This window comes from Poromitra crassiceps, assembly GCF_964638095.1.
Source record: "Poromitra crassiceps genome assembly, chromosome: 19".
In the NCBI taxonomy this organism is placed as follows: domain Eukaryota; kingdom Metazoa; phylum Chordata; class Actinopteri; order Beryciformes; family Melamphaidae; genus Poromitra; species Poromitra crassiceps.
The window spans coordinates 15,736,669-15,757,367 of NC_139646.1; the positions used below are offsets into that span (position 1 = coordinate 15,736,669).

Sequence of the window (20,699 nt, forward strand, 5' to 3'; positions counted from 1 at the left end):
AAAATACTGTACTTAAGTATTAACACTTCGTTACATTACACCACTGCCCCAGGGGTCCTTGAGAGGGGGCCAGGGGGTCCCCAGCAAAAAAAGTTTGTAGAAAAGGCCCTCTCCGGTGATGTCACTCGAGCAACTGTGATGTCATCGATGATGTCACTCGAGCAACTGTGATGTCATCGATGATGTCATAAATTATGTCACTTGAGCAGTTGTGTCATCAGTGATGTCTAGATGCCTCAACCAATAAAACCTTAAGGACATCTCTGTGGTTCTGATCAACTTGCAGCAGGTTCCAATTCGAATACTGGTAATCCAGCACATAGCTACAACTTGCTTACAAGATGAATAAATTAGTTTCACTATAATTCCACCCATAAGTAACACAATGACAATGACAATTTTGGTCATGAGTTTCATGCAATTTCTGTAGTAAAAACTTCTAAAAGCAATAATCTTATCAGATGGGGGACCCTGGGACAAAATCTTATCAAATAGGGGTCCGCGGTTCATGTTAAGTAAGGCTTAGTTAACATGAACATGAACATGAACATGAACACCATTCGTAAAATATTAGACACATTATTAAGGGTGATGCTTATTATGCATTAACTAACCCTTAATTAATGTACCCTTATTGTAACGTGTTACCAATTAAGGGAATAAACAAATGTATTCTCTAACTTGTTAATTCTCATTACTCATTAAATATAGCTCCATGGTTGAAAACAGCAACAGACTTCAAAATGTGCGAGCTTGTATTTTAATTAACACACTGGTATTTGTGTTCACTCTCTCCTCTCCAGGATGGCAGAGCCTCCCCTGTCATGTGACTGTTTTGTGTCCTTGCCCCCCGGCTCTCAAGATGACCATGTGATCTTTGGGAAGAACTCGGACCGTCCGCGGGACGAGGTGCAGGAGGTGCTGTACTGCCCCGCCGCTTCTCACCCGCCAGGCTCCATGGTGGAGGTAATCTGCCCCGTTCGGACGCTCAGTGTTTGACGCTGATGCTAAAACACTGACAGGCATCATGTATTATTTGAATTACAACCAGACTGATACTCTGCATAATTGATCATATTATTATTGTGTGCGGTAAATGAGAAAGTTCAAGTCACTTTTACCCGCAAGCCACTTTGCTGAAATCTCTTTTTTTGCATTCATCTCTCTGTGTTTAATTATTAATAGAACAAATGAAGATGCTGATATATCTATGGAAGGCCATGTTTGTGATGATAGGTATATTGTTCAGGCCCATAATGGAATGGAATTCTCAACAAATGTGTGAATTGGGGTCTGATTTTTAGCAACAAGTGGCAACAAAATGTAACTCCTCCCCCTAAACAGGTGCCCCGGCCAACCAGAGACGGCACTAGTGCAGCGACCAGGGCAGATACCCTGAATGCGGCTTCCCACCTCAGGCATGGCTGATTATGCCTGTATGGGTGCCTGACCAAGCCGGAGGTAACACGAGGGCTCGAACCTGCGACCCTCGTGTTGGTAGGCAGGGAATCTACCGCTGCACTACCCAAACTATTTTACATTGTACAGTGGACTGGGTGGTGGGGCCTGGGAAACTCCAGGGTGTCACAAGATAACTTTGTGGGGTTGCAAGATGATTTTATGGGATAAGGAACTTTGTAGCACAATAGTAGTCCACTACAATTTCTATTATTCTCTTTTTTTCCCCCTTATCTTATTTTTCTTCTGAAATACTAAATAGCTTTCAGCCTGTAGGCCTCCTCTGATAATGAAATGATTAACACCTTGAAAACAGATTCTTTGGTTGAACTGTTCACCACTCTCTCTATCTCTCCCCATCTCCCTCTCTCTCTGAAGTGCACGTACATCCAGATCCCCCAGGCAGAGCAGACCCATGCTGTGGTGCTCAGCCGGCCAGCCTGGCTGTGGGGGGCTGAGATGGGAGCCAATGAGCATGGAGTATGTATTGGGAATGAGGCGGTCTGGACCCGCGAGCCCATCGCAACGGGAGATGCTCTGCTCGGCATGGACCTTGTCCGGTGAGCAGCACCAACATACTTTAAAAAGAATCCTATTGTGAAAGATAGACCGCTAACCCAATTTGGCAAAATTGCATTGATGTTTAGAGCTGATGAGGGGGGGGGGGGAGGGGACATTGACTGCATTGTAACTAAATTTGGCTTTGGATGTTGAATATTGAATAGAAGCGTTAACCTAATACACTCAGTCTTAGTCTTTGATCAAAAGGTTGTCTGCAGATTATCATAAGTATGACATGACAGTATAATAACCACTGTTCAAGTGAAGTCCTTATCTATTCATCTATGTCTGTGAAAAATGCTCAGACACTGTGGAGCGTGGCCAAGTGTCGCAACAAATAGAATTTCCTTGAGAACAATTACATGTGGAGGGATATCAAGCAAACCCAACAGGTATTCATGGTTTGGGGGGGATAATGTAAAAAACAAAACAAAACAAAACAAAAAAACGAACAAGATACAATTTTACAATCTTCCCCAGAAAGGTGCACTGCTTAAACACGTTGGTATTTTGTAATATCTCTGTGCCCATTTTTACAAATACATTTAACTCACTATTGCACCTAGACATGAATCTCCCTCTACTTTCACATGTAAGAACAGTATTGCCTGCTTCAGCTAAACCGGCGTGGCTTTTGATTGTCAGCTTGGGGCTGGAGCGTGGTGACAGTGCCTGGGCGGCGCTGGCAGTGATCACCGGGCTCCTGGAGCAGCATGGGCAGGGCGGGCCGTGCAGGGAGGATCCTGAGCTCTTCAGCTACCACAACAGCTTCCTCCTGGTCGACCGCAACGAGGCCTGGGTGCTGGAAACGGCTGGAAGACTGTGGGTGGCACAGAAAGTCACAGGTGAGTGATGTATATGTAACAGAAGGTCAGACTAATGAATAGACTCCCTGTTGAGAATTTGAGTGTTTCATACGAAACTTAGATCATTTATTTTATGTATTCATGAGGCTTTCTGGGTGCTGAACTGTTAGCATTTATACTTATGAAAGCTGCACTATTTGCATTAACAGTTTAGGTATTTAGCTCTTATCCAGAGCGACTTAAGACAGGCTCACACTACATGACTGTTAAAAGCCTATGATCTCTGGACTGCTCACATTTAACAATCTTCTTTCTTGCAGTTTCTTGTCTTGCAGACATAGTGTTGCGCACTAACAATGCACAGACAGTAGGGCTCGGCAATATGACTTCCAAACTTTTCCCTTGATTATGATTAATGAGAAATTATTCATTTTACTAGCAATCTCGCTAGTGTGTGCTCGATTCCTAGGCTCGCCCGCTGCGTGGCCTCGCAGCCTCGCCCACCCTGCAGCTCGCCCACTGTGCGTGGCCTCGCCTGCTTAATGACATCACTGATGACATCATCACGGATTACATCACTGATGACATCATCATTGATGACATCATCACTGAACTTATAGCCTCAGCCTGGAAGGATGACATCACTAGACAAGTCATCGGGTTGTACGGGATGTAGGGAAACAGTGGATGGATCCAGAAGGAGGCGGTAATAAAGGATAACAACTGCCATAAAAAACCACAGAAGAAGAATAAGGATGACATCACTGATGACATCATCACTGATGACATCACATCATTAGGTAATTAGGGCAATCACAGAATAAAAAAATCTGGTTCCGTCAGGTCACCCGCTCGGGTGCTCTTTACACTTCCTGAAAGTTTCAGCCCGATTGCATGTAAAACGGCATAGCTGTGGCCGGACAGTGGGACAATAATTGAAACAAACAAACATTGCCCATTTGCTCCCTTTTATATAAAGGAGATGTGTTTTTCTACACTGCCTCATAGTTCTCTGATAAGGTACTGTTTGTTGGCTCCGTGTTTTCACTCATGTGTCATGTCATCCTCTATGCCGACAGCTTCACTTTGAACACGGACTAATGTTAGTTGGACGAGGCGGAGGCACATGACTGAACACAATTATATATATATATATATATATATATATATATATATATATATATATATATATATATATATATATATAGTGACAGTGGGGAAAGTATTAACAAAATTAGCATTAATTGAGTTAATGAATTAATTCAATTAATTGACATGAGCAACATTAAGTTGGTTATAGATTCTAAATGTTGATTTTGATACATTTTCAGTTAATTGCCCAGCCCTAACAGACACAAAAAAAAAAACACAGAAACGGATGCAAAATGTGACTTTGTTTTTCACCGGATTGTGCTAAAATGGAGCTTGAGAAGGAAGAGCTGCCTCCATTAGGAAATACCTTTACATAACTACGGTAATCATTTCTAAATTTTAATTTTCATGCCTCTTCCTCCTGGCTTCGTCATGAGCTCTCATTGGCTCTTGCTGCTCCCCGTTCACAAAAGGACAATATAAATAAAATTTGAAACGTGACTTAACTTGTCTTTACATATCTCACACTACAGAAGCCTTGCAGACAAAATCAAACATGTTTGAAGACCTCTGGATGTCGGAGATGACTCAAAGATGGGGTCAGAATACCTATTTTGTGAGCTTCATCGATAGCTCTGACATGGAGATTTTGCCTCACATGTCAAAAGCTTGCGTGAGACAGCTAAATTGGGCCATTTGTATGCACCTTACTTTAGAATTTGCATTGTGTGACCTAGCCTTTATAATAATAATAATAAACATGGGTTTTTTCTAGCGCTTTTCTAGGACTCAAAGACGCTTTACAAAAAGAAACACTAAAGGGGCGGGGACGACGCAAGTGCAACAGACAATGGACAAACACGACACAGGCACACAGGGATAGGCAGGGGGAGCTAGGAGAAGGCAGAGGAGAAGAGATGGGTTTTGGTATGGTTTTGAGGCGGGATTGGAAGACAGTGAGGGAGTCTGATTCTCTAATGTCCGGGGGGAGAGAGTTCCAGAGCTTGGGAGCTGCCCTGGTGAAGGCTCTGTCGCCGAAACTGCGGAGGTTGGATTTGGGGGTGGAGAGAAGGCCGGCAGAGGTGGATCGGAGGGAACGGGAGGGTTGGTAGGGGGAGAGGAGGTTGGTGAGATATGGGGGGGCCAGTTGGTGGTGGTTAAAATGAGCGAGCAGGTAGGGGTTTAGTGCCATTCTCAAGGCCACTTGGTTGTGGGTGGACAAGCTATAACTGAGCATGAAGTCAAAGAATCTGAGGGTTACCCTTCCAAGTCAAATCCAAACAGTTCAGAACGTCGGGAATTTCTTCACATGGTAACAAGCCACTTGTTCCTCTTAGAGGGGGTGAAGAACATCTCCAACCAACTGACTATCGGAGCAGAGATCTCGGCGGAGCACCCGGAGCTGCGGAGCGTGGCCCAGGCCCAGGGCTGGTGGGACGGCGAGGGGGAATTCAACTTTTCTCAGGTCTTCAACTCTGAGAACCCGCCTGCCAGGATGGAGCTGGCCAAACGGCGCTACAAGGGAGGCAGGGAACTGCTGCAACAACATGATGGTGAGAAGGGGGGTTGATGCAGGACAGGAGAACAGTGCAATAGTTGGTGTTTTAACAGTTTTTAAAGTGGGTTCTTCATTTCATATTTCTGCCCAGGGAATTGATTGCCAAAACTGCTTACCCCGCCCTCAGAATCAGTGGTCTTGAATGTTTGCATCTATACCATAATGTGAAGGTGCAGTAACAGTTGTGTACCCTCCGCCCACAGGGTCAGTGACGGCCGAGGTGATGATGTCTATTCTGCGGGACAAGCCCAGTGGGATCTGCATGGACTCTGGAGGTTTCCGCACCACGGGCAGCATGGTGTCCATCCTGCCCAGAGATCCCAGCCTGCCCTGCATCCACTTCCTCACTGCCACCCCAGACCCCTCCAGGTTGGTCGCCGGCTCAGTCCTAAATCTAGAGTTCTTCTAGATCAGTTTAAGCCTAGCTGTTGTTTGCCAGTGCTATAATGATTTACTTGAGGATTTGGAATAAGACAGTTAATCTTCAACATTTTTGTGTAAATAAATGTCAATTTTTCTACCCCCTATTGCCGATTGATATAACACAACACAGTAGTGATTCAACCTAATATAATATATTTTGCTGTCTGGTAGATCTTCTATTTAGGGCAACAGCAACAACAGCCGTTTGATTGGAATAAACAGAAGAAGAACGGGGTAGTTAGCATGAACTGTGATAGCCACCATGGCTGAACAGGCAAAAGAAAACACTTACAGGCATCCACTCGCCAGTACATATTCCACACAGACATGTTCTTAAAGGACCGCAATGGAAACAAGCTTTTAGCTTTATTGCGTTTTTATCCTTTTGATAATGGTGGGCCTATGTATATATGTATGATATATACATGTGTTCATTGTCAATAAAGTCTTCAATCAATCAATCAAAACATAATATCAATAGAAATCCAAGGGAAAAAATGTCACAGTACTGGAAACACTGTTTGATTGACAGGTGATCTCTGGGAGGAAGAGCAGGACAAAAAGGAAAAGGACTTAAGGATCAGTAATGTGCTGATCTATGAGGTTGAGTGCTGTACGTTGGCACTGTCAAGAGATTGATTTAGGGCCCTGATACTTCTTCCCTCTTTATCTCTCTTCTTCCTACAATCTCTACAAAGCAGCACTTTGTGTTTGATGGTAATCTCTGAGTCTGTGTGTGTGTGTGTGTGTGTGTGTGTGTGTGTGTGTGTGTGTGTGTGTGTGTGTGTGTGTGTGTGTGTGTGTGTGCGTGCGTGCGTGCGTGCGTGCGTGCGTGCGTGCGTGCGTGCGTGCGTGCGTGTGTGTCTTGTGTGTCGTATCTTTGTTTCTACCCCCATGTCCCTGGCAGGTCTATATTCAAGCCTTTTGTCTTCTCGGAGTGTATGACCCCGGTGCTGAGGGTTGTCTCCCCACAGTTCGGCCCAGATGACCCGGTCCGGAAACAGCCGCGCTTCCGGAGCCAAGTGGACCGCAGACACGACCTGTACAAGGCCCACCAGGTGGCGCTCAGCACCATGGAGACCAACCCGGTGGGGCCACTGTCACAGGACCTCCTAGGTCAATGATAGAGTTTGCAGTTCATATTCAGAATCTGTTTTTTATTTGCCGAGTACACGAAGTAGCGCGGTGAGTTTGGCTCAGTCAGTTGTTGCACAATAGAGTGCCTCAGGAATGAGTCCTAAAACCCGGGAAGTTAGCGTCGCCCGGTTCCCTCGTCTCGAAGTCAATGGGTTTTTTGTATGGATATATTGGATTTTGGTTAGATGCCTGAAATAAGGTCAGTGGTTAACTAAAGTGTATGTGTGTTTACTGTTCAGCAAGATCATCTTCACAAATGAACACCACTTTTAGGATTTTTGAAGCGTTTTCTGAAAATCAAGATTTTTAAAAATCGCATTTACTCTTCAAAAATCATACAAGTGGTGTTCATTTGTGCAGATCGTAGTTTCATAAACATTTGTTAACCACAGACTTTATTTCAGGCATCTAACCAAAATCCCCATACAAAAGTCCCATTGACTTCCAGACGAGGGAACCAGTGCAATGCTAACTCCTGAGTTGGCCTACAAAAAGACATCCCTGCGGTACTCCAGACAGACAGACAGACAGACTGACACACTTGGTGCAGAACAAAAACGTAACAGGACCTGACATTTAGTAGACACAGACAGGACACACAGAGCAGACTTAATATGAAGCCACTCCAAATACACACTCCAAGCCACAGAATCGCTCTAGGCTAGCAGCATTCGCATAGTTGTCAGCAGGAGTGTGAAGGGCAGTGAACGGCCATTTATGGCCCGTTCCTTTAAAACTGGGAGCGAAGGATTTCACGGGTTGAGTTAGCTCTAGCCTAGCTCTAGCCAGGCTAGCCATCGTTAGCAATAACAGTTGATAACAAGGCATACAAACATACAAACACTGCAGCAACATGTCCACACAGATAGACGTTAGACAGTACTGTGTGTACAGCTGATTTAATGAGACACACAAACAAGACGGAAGTGCTAATAAACAGTATATATAAACAGTACGATTTTAACTACTGTTGTTGCGCGGAGCAGCCATCTTGGATTTTTGAGGTCGGGGCTGCTGAGGCTCCTACGAGTTTGCGGGAGAAAATACGAGCACTGGTGACGTCACCGTTCGAGCTCATGACCTTTGAACCATCAGATTCCCATTTCCCAGTTTTAAAGGAATGCCCCATAAGCGGACTGAATCATAGTGTTGAACAATAAAAGACCCAGACAAGAATGCTGTGTCCATGTAGAAGGTCAAGGTAAAATGGCCAGTAGAAGTCCTTTAAGTGATATATACTGGGGGGGGGGGGGGGGGGGGGGTGGTTGTACAGGGACTTTGCCGTAGCTTAGGGTTTAGTGAATGCATTCCAGGTTAAAGTAAATGATATCCAAATATTATGGACTTCCTGTTGTTTTGACATCTCTCTCTCTCCCTCTCTCTCTCTCCCCCCCCTCTCTCACTCTCTCTCTCCACTACCCCCCCCCCCCCCCCCCTCTCTCTCTCTCTCTCTCTCTCTCTCTCAGAATGAGGGTTCAGCTTTCTATGAGATCTTGAGGGACCTGGAGTCTCAGTGTCTGACTGAAATCTCAGCCATGCTCAATGGAGAGATATCAGGGGAGGAGCTGGGGAATTTGTTCTTCGACTGCGTGGACGCAGAGATCAAATTCTACCAGTGAGGAGGTAGGTCCTCTGTGTGTGTGTGTGTGTGTGTGTGTGTGTGTGTGTGTGTGTGTGTGTGTGTGTGTGTGTGTGTGTGTGTGTGTGTGTGTGTGTGCGTGCCTGTGTGCCTGTGTGTACATGCGTGCGTGTGTGTGTTACCAGTATACTGTTTGTGTGCAGATTGGGATATCGTCATATGCAGATATGTGTCTGTAAGAGTTGGAGCCAGAGATTAATTTAAATGAGAATACATGGTAAATTCTAAATCAGTTCCTGGAGTTGGAATTAGAACTAGTTAGTTAGAACTAGTAATTAGTCACCCAGGTCTAAGGAAACAGAATTTAAAACGGGATATTTTTTATTTACCTAGGACAAAAAATGCATTTCTGGCAACGCAGTAGCGGTCGCATAGCCAGACCTAGAAGAAGAAGTAATGCAGTAATCCAGTTATATATATATATATATATATATATATATATATATATATATATATATATATATATATATATATATATATATATATATATTCCTAGTTATATATATATAACTAGGAATAGACTAGGTGACAACCAGGTATAGATTGGTGACAAGCTGGAGAGACAGTTGACGGTCGGATAGATGGCAACCCGGTACGGGATGGGTTAGCACCCCAGACTGGCTCTCTCGTGAGGGAGAAATCCACAAACGCTACGGATTAGTCTCCCGAAAATCTGTGTAAACATCGGCACGGCCTGGGGTCCTCCAGGCTAGAGCGAGGTGCTCGGCGCAGCCGGATGAAGTGCAGCGCACAGGCCTTCTTGAGGCATCTTTTCCACTGGATGCCTGACAACCAGGCATATAGCTGGATGCCTGTGTTGCTGGGAGGGCCTGGTAAGACGAAGGAGGAGAGCGGCTGGGAGACAACCCATAATGGCTTAGCCTCCATGCACCGAAGGGTCTTTCAATGCTGCGGCGTAGCACTAGCTTTATTGCAGCGGATTGGGCGTGATCAACCCTTCAGCGGGCAACGTTGCAGATAGAGTAGGAGGGCTGATCCGTGTGCGGCTGCTTCTGGGATGCGGGTCGGGGTCTTAATCGGCCTCGGCTGGGTCTACTGGGCGAGGGTGTATGATGTTGAAATGACCCGGAACACCTTACGACCCCAGTCAACATCACTGATGACGCGTCCCAGCGCATGCTGAAGTATGTTTAATGTAACTATATATATATATATATATATATATGTGTGTGTGTGCATAACATTGATTACTTCATCCAACTCCTTTATGAACATGTAATAACCTACTGACTAGTTTTTGTTTGTCAATAATTTTCTTTTTGTTGCTGTATATATTTTTTCATTGCTTATTAGGTGGATTTTCTTGATTTGTTTTGGATTTTTGGTTGTTATTTGTTCAAGATAAATGACCCTAAAAACTTCAACTTCAACCCCAACACAATCATAAACATAAACTTACTGAAATTCCAATTCAGTTCCAATTCAGTTTCCTGTAGGTTTTCTTCACATTCCAGTTCCAACTCTTCAGGTGAAGATGAATTGATGAGTTCTCTACTTTCAAGTGAGCCCCCTAACCTGCTCTGTGTTAATTTGCCCTCTTTTACAGCACCCTCAAGTGGAGACGCCTAGTTTTCGCAGCAGGAGATGGCCCTGGGACTCCTACTCTATCCTCTCTGATAGTCTATGCATTTTACCTCAAACTTTTGGTCAATCTCTCACTAATTGCAACAAAACCAAACTCACTTGATTGTGTGTCCTCAATATGTTCTAAATGGGAGAAAAAAAGTCTTAAGGAATCCTGAGGGGAAATTTTTGAAAAATCACCATGAAAACTTCACCAGTTGATTATCTACATTAAGACAATTATTATTATATATCTCTGTATTACAAGTTTTCTGAAATTGTATGTTTAATTGTGTAAATGATGCATAAATATGTCCTAATTTGCATACAGTACATTTCCTGAACAGAAATCTGAACATTGGATAAAGCCAGGTTCAAATTTATTTTTTCATTTTGTTGACAAATTAGAGCCAAAGATTTTTACAGAGGGAATTTTGAATATCTCTTTTTATCACTCCATAATACTACAATAACAGTCTTTTTTTTATATTTTTATCATGTTTTTTGCAATAATAATATATAAATCAGGCTATATACAACCTTTTACTCTAATAGTCAACAAAATGAAACAGGAATTTTGAACCTGGCTTTATCCAATGTTCAGATTTCTGTTCTGGAAATGTATGCAAATTAGTGCATAATTATGCCTCATTTGCACAATTAAACATACAATTTCAGAAAACTTGTAGTACAAAAAATAATATTCTTAATGTATGTAATCAACTGGGGAAGTTTCATTGTGATCTATTATTATTATTATTATTATTTTACCATATTCACCTATAGTGTCTGTTTTGGTAGTTAATTAGTAAGAGGTTGACCCACATTATTACTCGACTATCTGTTCCCCATCTGATCGGCCTCCGTCTCACACACACACACACACACACACACACACACACACACACACACACACACACACACACACACACACACACACACACACACACACACACACACACACACACACACACACACACACACAAACACACTCCCTGACACCATTCCATCATTAACACAGACTTAGTGTCTGAACTGTCCATATGATTGGAGCATTTATCATTTGTATCACTCCAGGGAGCAATGACTGCACCACATTAGTGAGTATAATGATGTAGACTACACAGGCGCCTACAGTATGTAGAGCTGTGTGACGTTGAACAAATATAAAGTGGCATTTGTTTAACTTGTTCTTTGTTGCAAGTTAATGGGTTGCCATTTGATGGCAGCCTTTAGGGAAAGACTCAATAAAGAATGTGCACTGTCTGTCCTTCTGCTGTGTCTTGAGTTTATAAAAACATGTAGGTACACCATAATTTATACGGAGTCTTGATTGCACACACACACAAACACGCACACACACGTACGCACACACACACACACACACACTGATGGTGGGTGGTGATTGAAATAGGTGAAAGTATATCAATTACTTTATTGAGTGAAAGAATGGTGAGAACATTACACATGTTATATAGTTACACTGATCATTTACACAGAGGTATACTGGAGAGGAGGGGAGGACACACTTGTAAAGTTTGAGTGAGAACAGGGAAGTGATGCAGTGAATAGTGTAACACATTATTAAAAAGCATACTTTATACTTTATATAATTAGTAATAATATTTTGAATTTAAATGAGTAATAATACTTTAATCAATACTGCAGGTATTGTGCGTGTCATTCACACCCCATCCAGAAGGTGGCGGTAGTGCAGATCTCGTGTTGCCGATTGTGGGAGGCAAGGAGCAGGCGGATGTGGTTAGCAGCAGCAGCTAGGTCGACACTTTGCTAGCAGCCAGCTTTGCAAATTGCTAGAGCCAGTTTCTGCATCTTTTCAAAGTTGCTGTTTGTCAAATCAAGTGGAGGCATCCAGTGGGGAAGAAGGTAACGCTAACCAAACTGCTCAGTGTAGGACAGCAGGTAACTTATTTTATTCTATTTAGATAATGTATCGTGCGTTATAGGCGGAAGAGAATAACAAATGGGTTGCTAGCTCAAAAACACTGCCATGGTTGCTAGCCAAAGGTGTAGCGAAATGAGTGTTTGTTCAGGTTAACTGAATATTCAATTGATTACCACTAATAAGTCCAAGTTAGCCAGCTAATGCTAATGTTAACATTTGTCAATTCTCCCATATGGGCCGAGTACGTTATTGCTAAATTTGATGAAGTCCAGTGGTCGGTGTTCCCGCGAGACGGTGTGGAGGGAAAATCAAGAAAACTTCGCATTGGAGGCACGGTGTGCTCAGTGACAGTGAGACATTTAAACGACCGACTATGACCAGTGACTCCGACTACTGGGGACATAACAATATTGGGTTGATTGTGTTATTGCACATAGGCTACATAATGCTAATTTGACAAACCTGCCCTTCGTGTTGTAATTTAGACTAAAGATATAACTGCTGCGCTGTCCCACATACTACTACGCTACTATGAGACATCCTAATCATAAAGGAAACGGCAATGGCTTCAACAACTTATCAGAGAATTTATGCTCCGAGTAGTTATGCATCAATATTCAATACAAATACTTTAATATGATATGATCGGGTTATGTCGGAAATTATGTAAATTGTAACATTAGTAGTAGCCAGACTGTATCCCATGATAGCACATCACATTTATCCACCTTATTTTTGAATGCCCCACTGTAAAAAATAATTGTGGGAACAAGGTCCGGTTTAACGTGACTCATTGTTGCAGCTTGCCATTTCCTTTGTTATACTCTGCTGCAGACCTGAATTATAAACCGCAGGTGTCATGCCGAGTTGGGGGTCTGTCCTGGCTCACGAAGACCGACTTTGATGCATTAGATCCGCGTGGAGGTGACATCCATCCATTCTTGGGGCTCTCATCTGGCTCATGTAAGCCGACTTTGGTGCTTAAAATCCGGGTACAGATTACCTCGAGACCTGAGGATCTCTCCTGGCTTCATGGAGGGGGGTGCACATCTCGGCGGTTTGTACCTGCCGAGATTTGCATCCCTGTTTTTAAGTTAAAATAGCCCCAAAATATGGTGGCGGTGCAATTCTCGGCGGGGGTGCAAAACTCGGCATGACACCTTGCACCCACGCCGAGAATTGCATCCCCACCTTCCGGGAGCATATTGCAATGCTTTATACGGAAACTTAACTGTTTAAAAATTATATAATTGTCGGTAGACGTGATCTCCAAGCCAGGGGGTCTGTCCTGGCTCACGGAGACTGACTTTGATGCATTAGATCCGCGTGGAGGTGACATCCATCCATTCTTGGGGCTCTCATCTGGCTCATGTAAGCCGACTTTGGTGCTTAAAATCCGGGTACAGATTACCTCGAGACCTGAGGATCTCTCCTGGCTTTATGGAGGGGGGGTGCACATCTCGGCGGTTTGTACCTGCCGAGATTTGCATCCCTGTTTTTAAGTTAAAACAGCCCCAAAATATGGTGGCGGTGCAATTCTCGGCGGGGGTGCAAAACTCGGCATGACACCGGAAGCTGGAGTCCGTTATAAAAGTTATAAATATAGTCACGTTATAAACAACTAACCAACGCTGCGGGTCCGTATGGAAACAGTGTTACTCGAAATGGTTAAAAGTTCAACAATTTGGTCATTCAGTGGCGTTTTACTGCCATGTAAAGTAACTATTACGCTAGCCGTTAGCATTAGCCACAGTAGCCGACTACCCACAATGCATTACGTTATCCCAGCACCCGAACGACACGGCTGTAGAGCAGAATGGCTCTGCTGTAAAATCCTCATAGACATTTTTTTTGTCAAGTTAAAACAGTGTAGAAGTTACACCGGAAGCGGAAGAAGCAACCATCAGGCATCATGGCAGCTAGAAATAAGGTGGATGAATGAATGAATGGTTTATTTTCAGTCATAGGTTATAATGAACCACAAACAAAATGTAACAATTTGTGTGAATATGCAGCAAGAGAACATCATCATACATGTACATATCAAACCATTTCACACAAATACAATTTATACAATCAATGACCGAAAAAAGGAATAGGCTGAAGCCAAGGCTTATTTTTTGCCTATCCTGTATAATCCATTAGAAAAACCCAGAATATCTGCAGCAAAATAAAGAATAGAAAGAAAGACAGAATTTACTGTAAGTTATAATCCTGAATTATTCTACTTTTTAAGGCTTTTTTAAACCTTAACACAACCTTAACACAATTTAAAATCATCACAAAGGCTATTCCATAGTTTAACTCCCAAAACTGAAACACATTGAGATTTGACATTAATTCTTGCTTTGCCTGTTAACCCTCTTAAATTATAATTTCCTTCTCTTAATTTAAAAAAATGTTGAATACAAACTGGAAGGCTTTTGCTCCTAACACGGAAAACAATTTCTAAAGTTTTTATATACACAATATCTACGAATTTTAAGGTGCAGGACCTTATGAATAGTGGATTGGTCGATTCGAGGTAACCAACTTTATTTATTATTCTAATAGCTCTTTTTTGTAGTTTAATAATAGGATATATATTTGTTTTATATACATTACCCCAGACCTCAACACAGTATGGCACTATAAGTGAAAAATACAATATATGCAAACATTTCTTATTCAAAAACTTATTTTATAATTGACATATCAATAGTGTTATCAGTGGATTTTTTATTCTTAAACTTTCTAACCACTTCTAACACATCACTCTCACAAACTCCACCAAGGAACATTGAGTTGCTATTGTTAAGTGCAAAATCAATATGATTGGATAGGACAGGATTGTCGAACCATGTGCCATAGAGGGCCCAATCTGCCTATTTTCATGTAAACCAAACACTACAGCATTGAAAGAAGCATTCTGGAGCACATTGTCAAATTAAGCAATTTGAATAGGCGCAAACAAGCAGACTAACTTTCAACACAAAGTCAAAAGTCAAACCTGACTCTCAAAATCACTCCAAACAGCCAATTTAGGCAATCTCTCTCGTTTTTTTATTTTATTGTGTTTGTCTTAGACCTCCCGGGCCAGGCAGAACCATCGTGGGCCTGTTCTGGCCCCTGGGCTGCATAATTCCCAGATCTGGTCTAGGACTAGGTTCATGTCTGCCTAAAAAGGTGGTGTGTACTTTGGCGGTTTGGCATGAAATTTCTGTTTGTGTAAAATGTAGCTGGGTTCTTCCGCAGATAAAAAAACTCTTAACACACATATTAGTCAAAAGACACAATGCAGTGGGACCCTCACAAATTACAGCACACCCAAAATGTGTGTAGCCTAGTATATGCTCTATAGAGTCATATTTCTGTATTTAGCAGTTAATTTGGTTATATTCATTGTTTTACCTGGCTCTTTTATGTGACTTTGATCGTATTCTGAATTTCTGCCTCTGAATACATTGTTCAACATGCAGGCCAAATACTAGGGCTGGGCGATATGTCTGCAAATCAATGTCATGATTATTTCAAACTTTGACTGAATACAATGTGTAGTATTCTTTAAGTGGACAGTTCATGTATTGGTAAAAGCATTAACCGAATTAACATTAATTAATCGATATAATTAAATAATTGAATTTATTTACATGAGCAAGATTACGTTGGTTAGAGGTTAAATGTATTTTTCTGTGCATTTTCGGTTAATTGCCCAACCGTACCAAATACCATGACTTTTTTTATACTGCCTTCGTAAGATAAGTTACATAATTGCCAAATAAATATTAGAGCTTGCTTCCTTGTCTGTGCCACTGCTTTGGCTTGCTCATCTTTCTGAAGCCTGGGTAGGTTTATTTGAAGCTCATGATTTTCATTTATATTGCAGCACGTCTTTGAAAGCCGCCCGAGTGCTGGAGCCGCCTTGAGATCATGAACTCAAGGAGACCCGAGTACGGCCAGAGGTGGCAGTATGGAGACAGAAGCACAAGGCAGCGGGACGACCACGATGACGATGGGTGGCACTATGGAGACAGAAGCGCAAGGCAACAGGACGACCACGATGACGACGGGTGGCAGTATGGAGACCGAAGCACAAGGCAACAGGACGACCACGATGACGATGGGTGGCAGTATGGAGACCGAAGCACAAGGCAGTGGGACGACTATGATGATGGATGGAAAGAAAGGCGAGGACGCCAAGATGACGTGCCACGGGATTCCTACCATAAACATGATGGAGAGGGATACAGTAGCACGGACAGGACTAGAGGGACGTACAGTGACTCGCCTATGTACACTAGGAAAGACTCGTCGAACAGGGACGGGAGCAGAAGGAGCCCAGTGAGGAGACACAGTCTTGCTTGCGTCTCCCCTGACAAGGACATTGACTTGGATAGAGAATATGCAAAACCTAGGGAGAAGAACCATGAGTTTCTGCAGAGAAAGAGGGAACCTGAGGTGGGTCACAAGAAAGCTGCTGTGTCAAAGTCTTTGCCAGAATGGAGCGGGGCTGAAAAGAAACGGCGAAGGCATACAGAGGATGACGATTTCAGATACAGACAAGAACCTGAAGATGCAAGGTACAGGAAATCACCGGACAATTTCACACACAGACACCCACCTAAGGATTTTAAACACAGGGAACTGCCACAAGAGGATTCCAAATACAGGAAGATGCATAAAGATTCAAAACACAGGGAACAACATGAAGATTCCGCATACCAACGACCATCTGGATATTACAAGGATAGAGATTTTGAAGAAAGGAACCATGACCATTCGAGAGAGAGGACACAATCACAAGAATTTCCCACAAGGGTATTATTATATGCTCTTTTCACTCTTTTCACACTGTTATTGAACCTGAGTTTCAGGAGTTGCAATAGTTTATTATTGTCTTAAAAAACATTATGGATGACCATGTTTAAATTAGCCTACATCATTCTCAAACCTCGTCTTGTAATTAATAGTTCTTCTGTTAATACAAGTCTTCTGTTTCTATCAGAGTCACGCCAAACCCAGAGACAGGAATGACAGTCCTTCCCCGGATTATGAGGACCATCACACCAGGACACGGCCTTCAATGAATGAATCTCGTGGACAGGTAGGCTTTTTTCAAAAGATCATTGATTATTACCTGCATGAATCTACCATAAGCCCAAAAGTATGTCCTCGAGAAGCCCAAATGTACAGTATGTCCTCGAGTTCTTGAAAAGAGAGATCTCACCCATTTCACTTCATTTTGTTAGCTAGTTGAACAATAGTCTCAGTATCCACTTTGTGTCATTGCTGTCTTAACATTTAGCTTAGCCAAATAGGATTGGGTACCCTTCACATTTGAACCGATACCGGAATTGGTTCCGGTGCTTGAAATTCGGTACTGGTACCCAACAGTACCTTTTTTCTTTACTTTACTCTCTCCGTAATTACAAACATGTATTTTAATTTGTTAAAAAATAAGTCCAAACTTATCAATTTCAACATTATTTATTTAGAACATTTTACACGCATATGCACTCTCGGCATCTACATTTGGTACAGATAGATTTTACTTGGATCGATACTCAGTAGTACCAATGTTATTCGGTCGGTACCCTTAAAAGTACAGATTTTGGTACCCAACCCTATCGTCAAAACAGCTTTAAAAGTTAACCCCCTGCCTTGGGTAGTAATCTTAAAATCAAGCTTCTTAGCCCACTCAACAAAAATGGTAAAGGGCCTTAGTTTAGCATTGTAGAATTTTAAAGAACACTTTAAGACATCTACTTTAGTACAACATGTCCCAGCATAATTTTACACTGAGTGGATAGTGACAGAAATTAGGGAGACCTGTTCATTTAATGGCGATGGATTTTTTATTTACAGGTTGTTGTTTTTACATGTTGCAAAAGTATTTGTCTAGAATGTAGCTAGAAAAGAGCATAAATGACAATATTACCGGTATGTGTACGTGGTTGCTTATTTTTTGCCTCCGTGTTTCCCATCAGGTTTTTGATGCTGTTTTTAGTGCCGCTCTTGCTGAGAGACTTGCTGAGCAGAAGATGGAAGCCAGAGGTTTTGAGCGTTTCCTCAGCGTGCTCAACAGGGGGGTGGATGTTGCCAAGCTCACCAAGATAGTCGGTCAGTCCTCCAATGTTACTGACAATCTGCCGCAGTCTCCAGCTTCTCTCCCAAACGCCGTGGATCATCTGTGGTATCCCAGTTGTGCAATGCAGCAGGAGAGCCGCCAAAATAGCCATTACTGGAGTGAGAGCGAGGGAGCCCAGAGAGAGGCCGCTCCACCACAGGATCAGAGCCCCTTTAGCAGCAAAGTGATAGAGTCTTGCCTCCGTAGTCCGAAGGAGCGCTCTGTGTCTAATGAAAAGTCTCTTTCTGATGAAAAGGCTGTAGGAAACAGCCATTTTAGCTCCAGCAGTAGATCCAGGTCCCCCTCGGTGGTGGAAAAGACAAAAGTGAGACCTGAAGATGAGCACAAGCGCAGGCAGATGCTGGATGTACTGCAGGCCATCGGCATGGATTTGGGATTCGAGGAGCTGGGCCAGATGTCAAATCGAATTCAGGAGCGGTTATATGGAAAGAAGGACAGTGATGGAGGCCACGGTCATAAGGAGAGGAGGGAAACTGCGACGAAGCAGCGAGCGCTCTCCCCAGAACGGCATACTAGATCCTCGTCATCAGACAGGTCTGGTTTTGGCCCTTCAACTCAGCAGTTTTCCCTAAAACATGACTCGTACGAGGCTCCGAGGAATATAACGGTGTTAGCCCAAACCGTTTCTCCTAATCCTGCCTACACTGTATCTGAAGCTCCCCCAACGCCTGCAGCGCGGTACTCGCCGTACACTTACCCAGCTGCCCCCGCTGTCCCTCCTGCGACGGCCACTTACTCGGCAGCGCAGTACTCACCATACACATACCCACCACCCCCCGCTGTGCCGCCAGCCACATACCCACCACGCTCCACGGTGCCGCCACCCACATTCCAACCACCCCAAACTGTGCCCCCACCCACATTCCACCCACCCCCCGCTGTCCCTCCTAACTGGCCATGTCCTGCTCCACCCATGCCGTTCTTGCCTCCTGCTCCACCCATGTCGTTCTTGTCTCCTCCCCCTGGGTACCTCCCTCACCCCGGGGTCCCGGCTTTAAATGCCTTTCAGAAGTTTCGGTTAGCCACTGCCCAGAGTCACGCATTCCTCCAGAAAGTCAATTTGGTGGATACGCAAAATTCTAATCTGGTTCAACCAAAAGTAACCAAAAGCCAACCAAAATCAAAGACGCTGTCCGTGTTTTCAAGGCCGCGCTGTCTGCAGGTCATTGACATTGACAAACAACCTGAACAGGCAAAGCAGATACAATACAAAATACGATACAATACGAACATAAATGAACACAATACACGCAATGTGAATCTGATTGACACCAATGAGAAACCCGATCCAAATGGTTTTAAAACTTTGCGAAGCGAGGAGGTCGGGCCAGAAAAGAAGGAAAGAAAACAGACAATCAAATTGCGACTGCTAGAACACAAGGTAGCTGATAAACCTGCAGATGGTGTATAAGGCGCGGAGAAAAGGCTCAGGTGCAGAAAGCGGAGGAATGGGCCGTTACCCCAGTGTATTTTTCTCTCTCTTTTATAATGTAGAGCATATTGGCAAAGAAAGACTGAAGACACTCAAAAACTGACATGCAGGAGTATTTTTTGTCTTTTGGCGACGGTCTATTAATAATTACATTGTATGTGTATATCAGTTTTTCCATAATTATGTTTGTCTACTATGATCTCATTCTAGGATGCAGGCCTATATCCAGATAAACTAATCCATAAGAAAATAGGCCTATAACTTCTCTCCAGGGTTGTGGTAAAAAAAAAAAAAAAAAGTACAAGCTATGCTCCGCACTTCAGCCTCTTTGATCATCAGGATGAAAAACTTTTTTGTTCTTCTTTTTTGTGTGTACACATGCAGAGAAGTCTTTTGTAAATATTGTAATTGCATATTATTAAACACAAAATGATATTGCAAATGTAAAGAGCTTTTTTTATTAGTCAAATGTTCTTGATTGTAGTGTAAAAATTTAATTTGTTTCTTTATCGGGAAGCACTGCCCAAAAAAGTGGATACAAGTGGTGTTGCCTTAGCCTGGGTAAACCCAGCCTTCAATGTGACGTCACAGGCTATGCCTGTAGCGTAAGTTTCATGACTGATAGTACATAGAGGTCACATGGAGGCTGGGTTTACCCAGTCTACTGTTGCCTACCCAAAAGGCTATTTAGGAAATCGTCATGCATAGTCAGGAAGCTTTCCTGTTTTTACTGCATTACACATGCTAATTATTCCCTGCAGGCTCACCATTTGGCTATCCCTGTCAGTTGTCTAATAAGGATACTATTGTGATTTATATTTAGGAGGAGTCCCTTTTAAAATCATCATCAAATTCATTGTTTATGCCACAGAATTCACATCATCCACCCCAAGATAGTACTTCTGACACACGCCACTCTTTTCTAAAGTTAGAAACTGGAGAACTATTCCTTGAATTTGTGGTGTCACTTGTATGT

At 43.0% G+C, this 20,699-nt stretch overlaps 2 protein-coding genes across 2 annotated transcripts; both read left to right on the forward strand.

Moving 5' to 3' along the window:
- The first annotated feature begins 812 nt into the window (after positions 1–812).
- On the forward strand, positions 813–11,494 carry scrn2 (secernin 2). Its single transcript, XM_083655349.1, has 8 exons — positions 813–966; positions 1,837–2,018; positions 2,665–2,864; positions 5,255–5,470; positions 5,679–5,844; positions 6,806–6,986; positions 8,502–8,658; positions 10,242–11,494. Exons 1-7 carry the CDS (start codon positions 958–960, stop codon positions 8,652–8,654), a joined length of 1,107 nt encoding a protein of 368 aa, XP_083511475.1. The 5' UTR covers positions 813–957; the 3' UTR covers positions 8,655–8,658; positions 10,242–11,494.
- Positions 11,495–12,043: 549 nt separating this feature from the next.
- Positions 12,044–20,106, forward strand: LOC310793759 (uncharacterized protein). Its single transcript, XM_083655644.1, has 4 exons — positions 12,044–12,181; positions 16,030–16,961; positions 17,149–17,247; positions 18,131–20,106. Exons 2-4 carry the CDS (start codon positions 16,074–16,076, stop codon positions 19,700–19,702), a joined length of 2,559 nt encoding a protein of 852 aa, XP_083511770.1. The 5' UTR covers positions 12,044–12,181; positions 16,030–16,073; the 3' UTR covers positions 19,703–20,106.
- Positions 20,107–20,699: the final 593 nt, after the last annotated feature.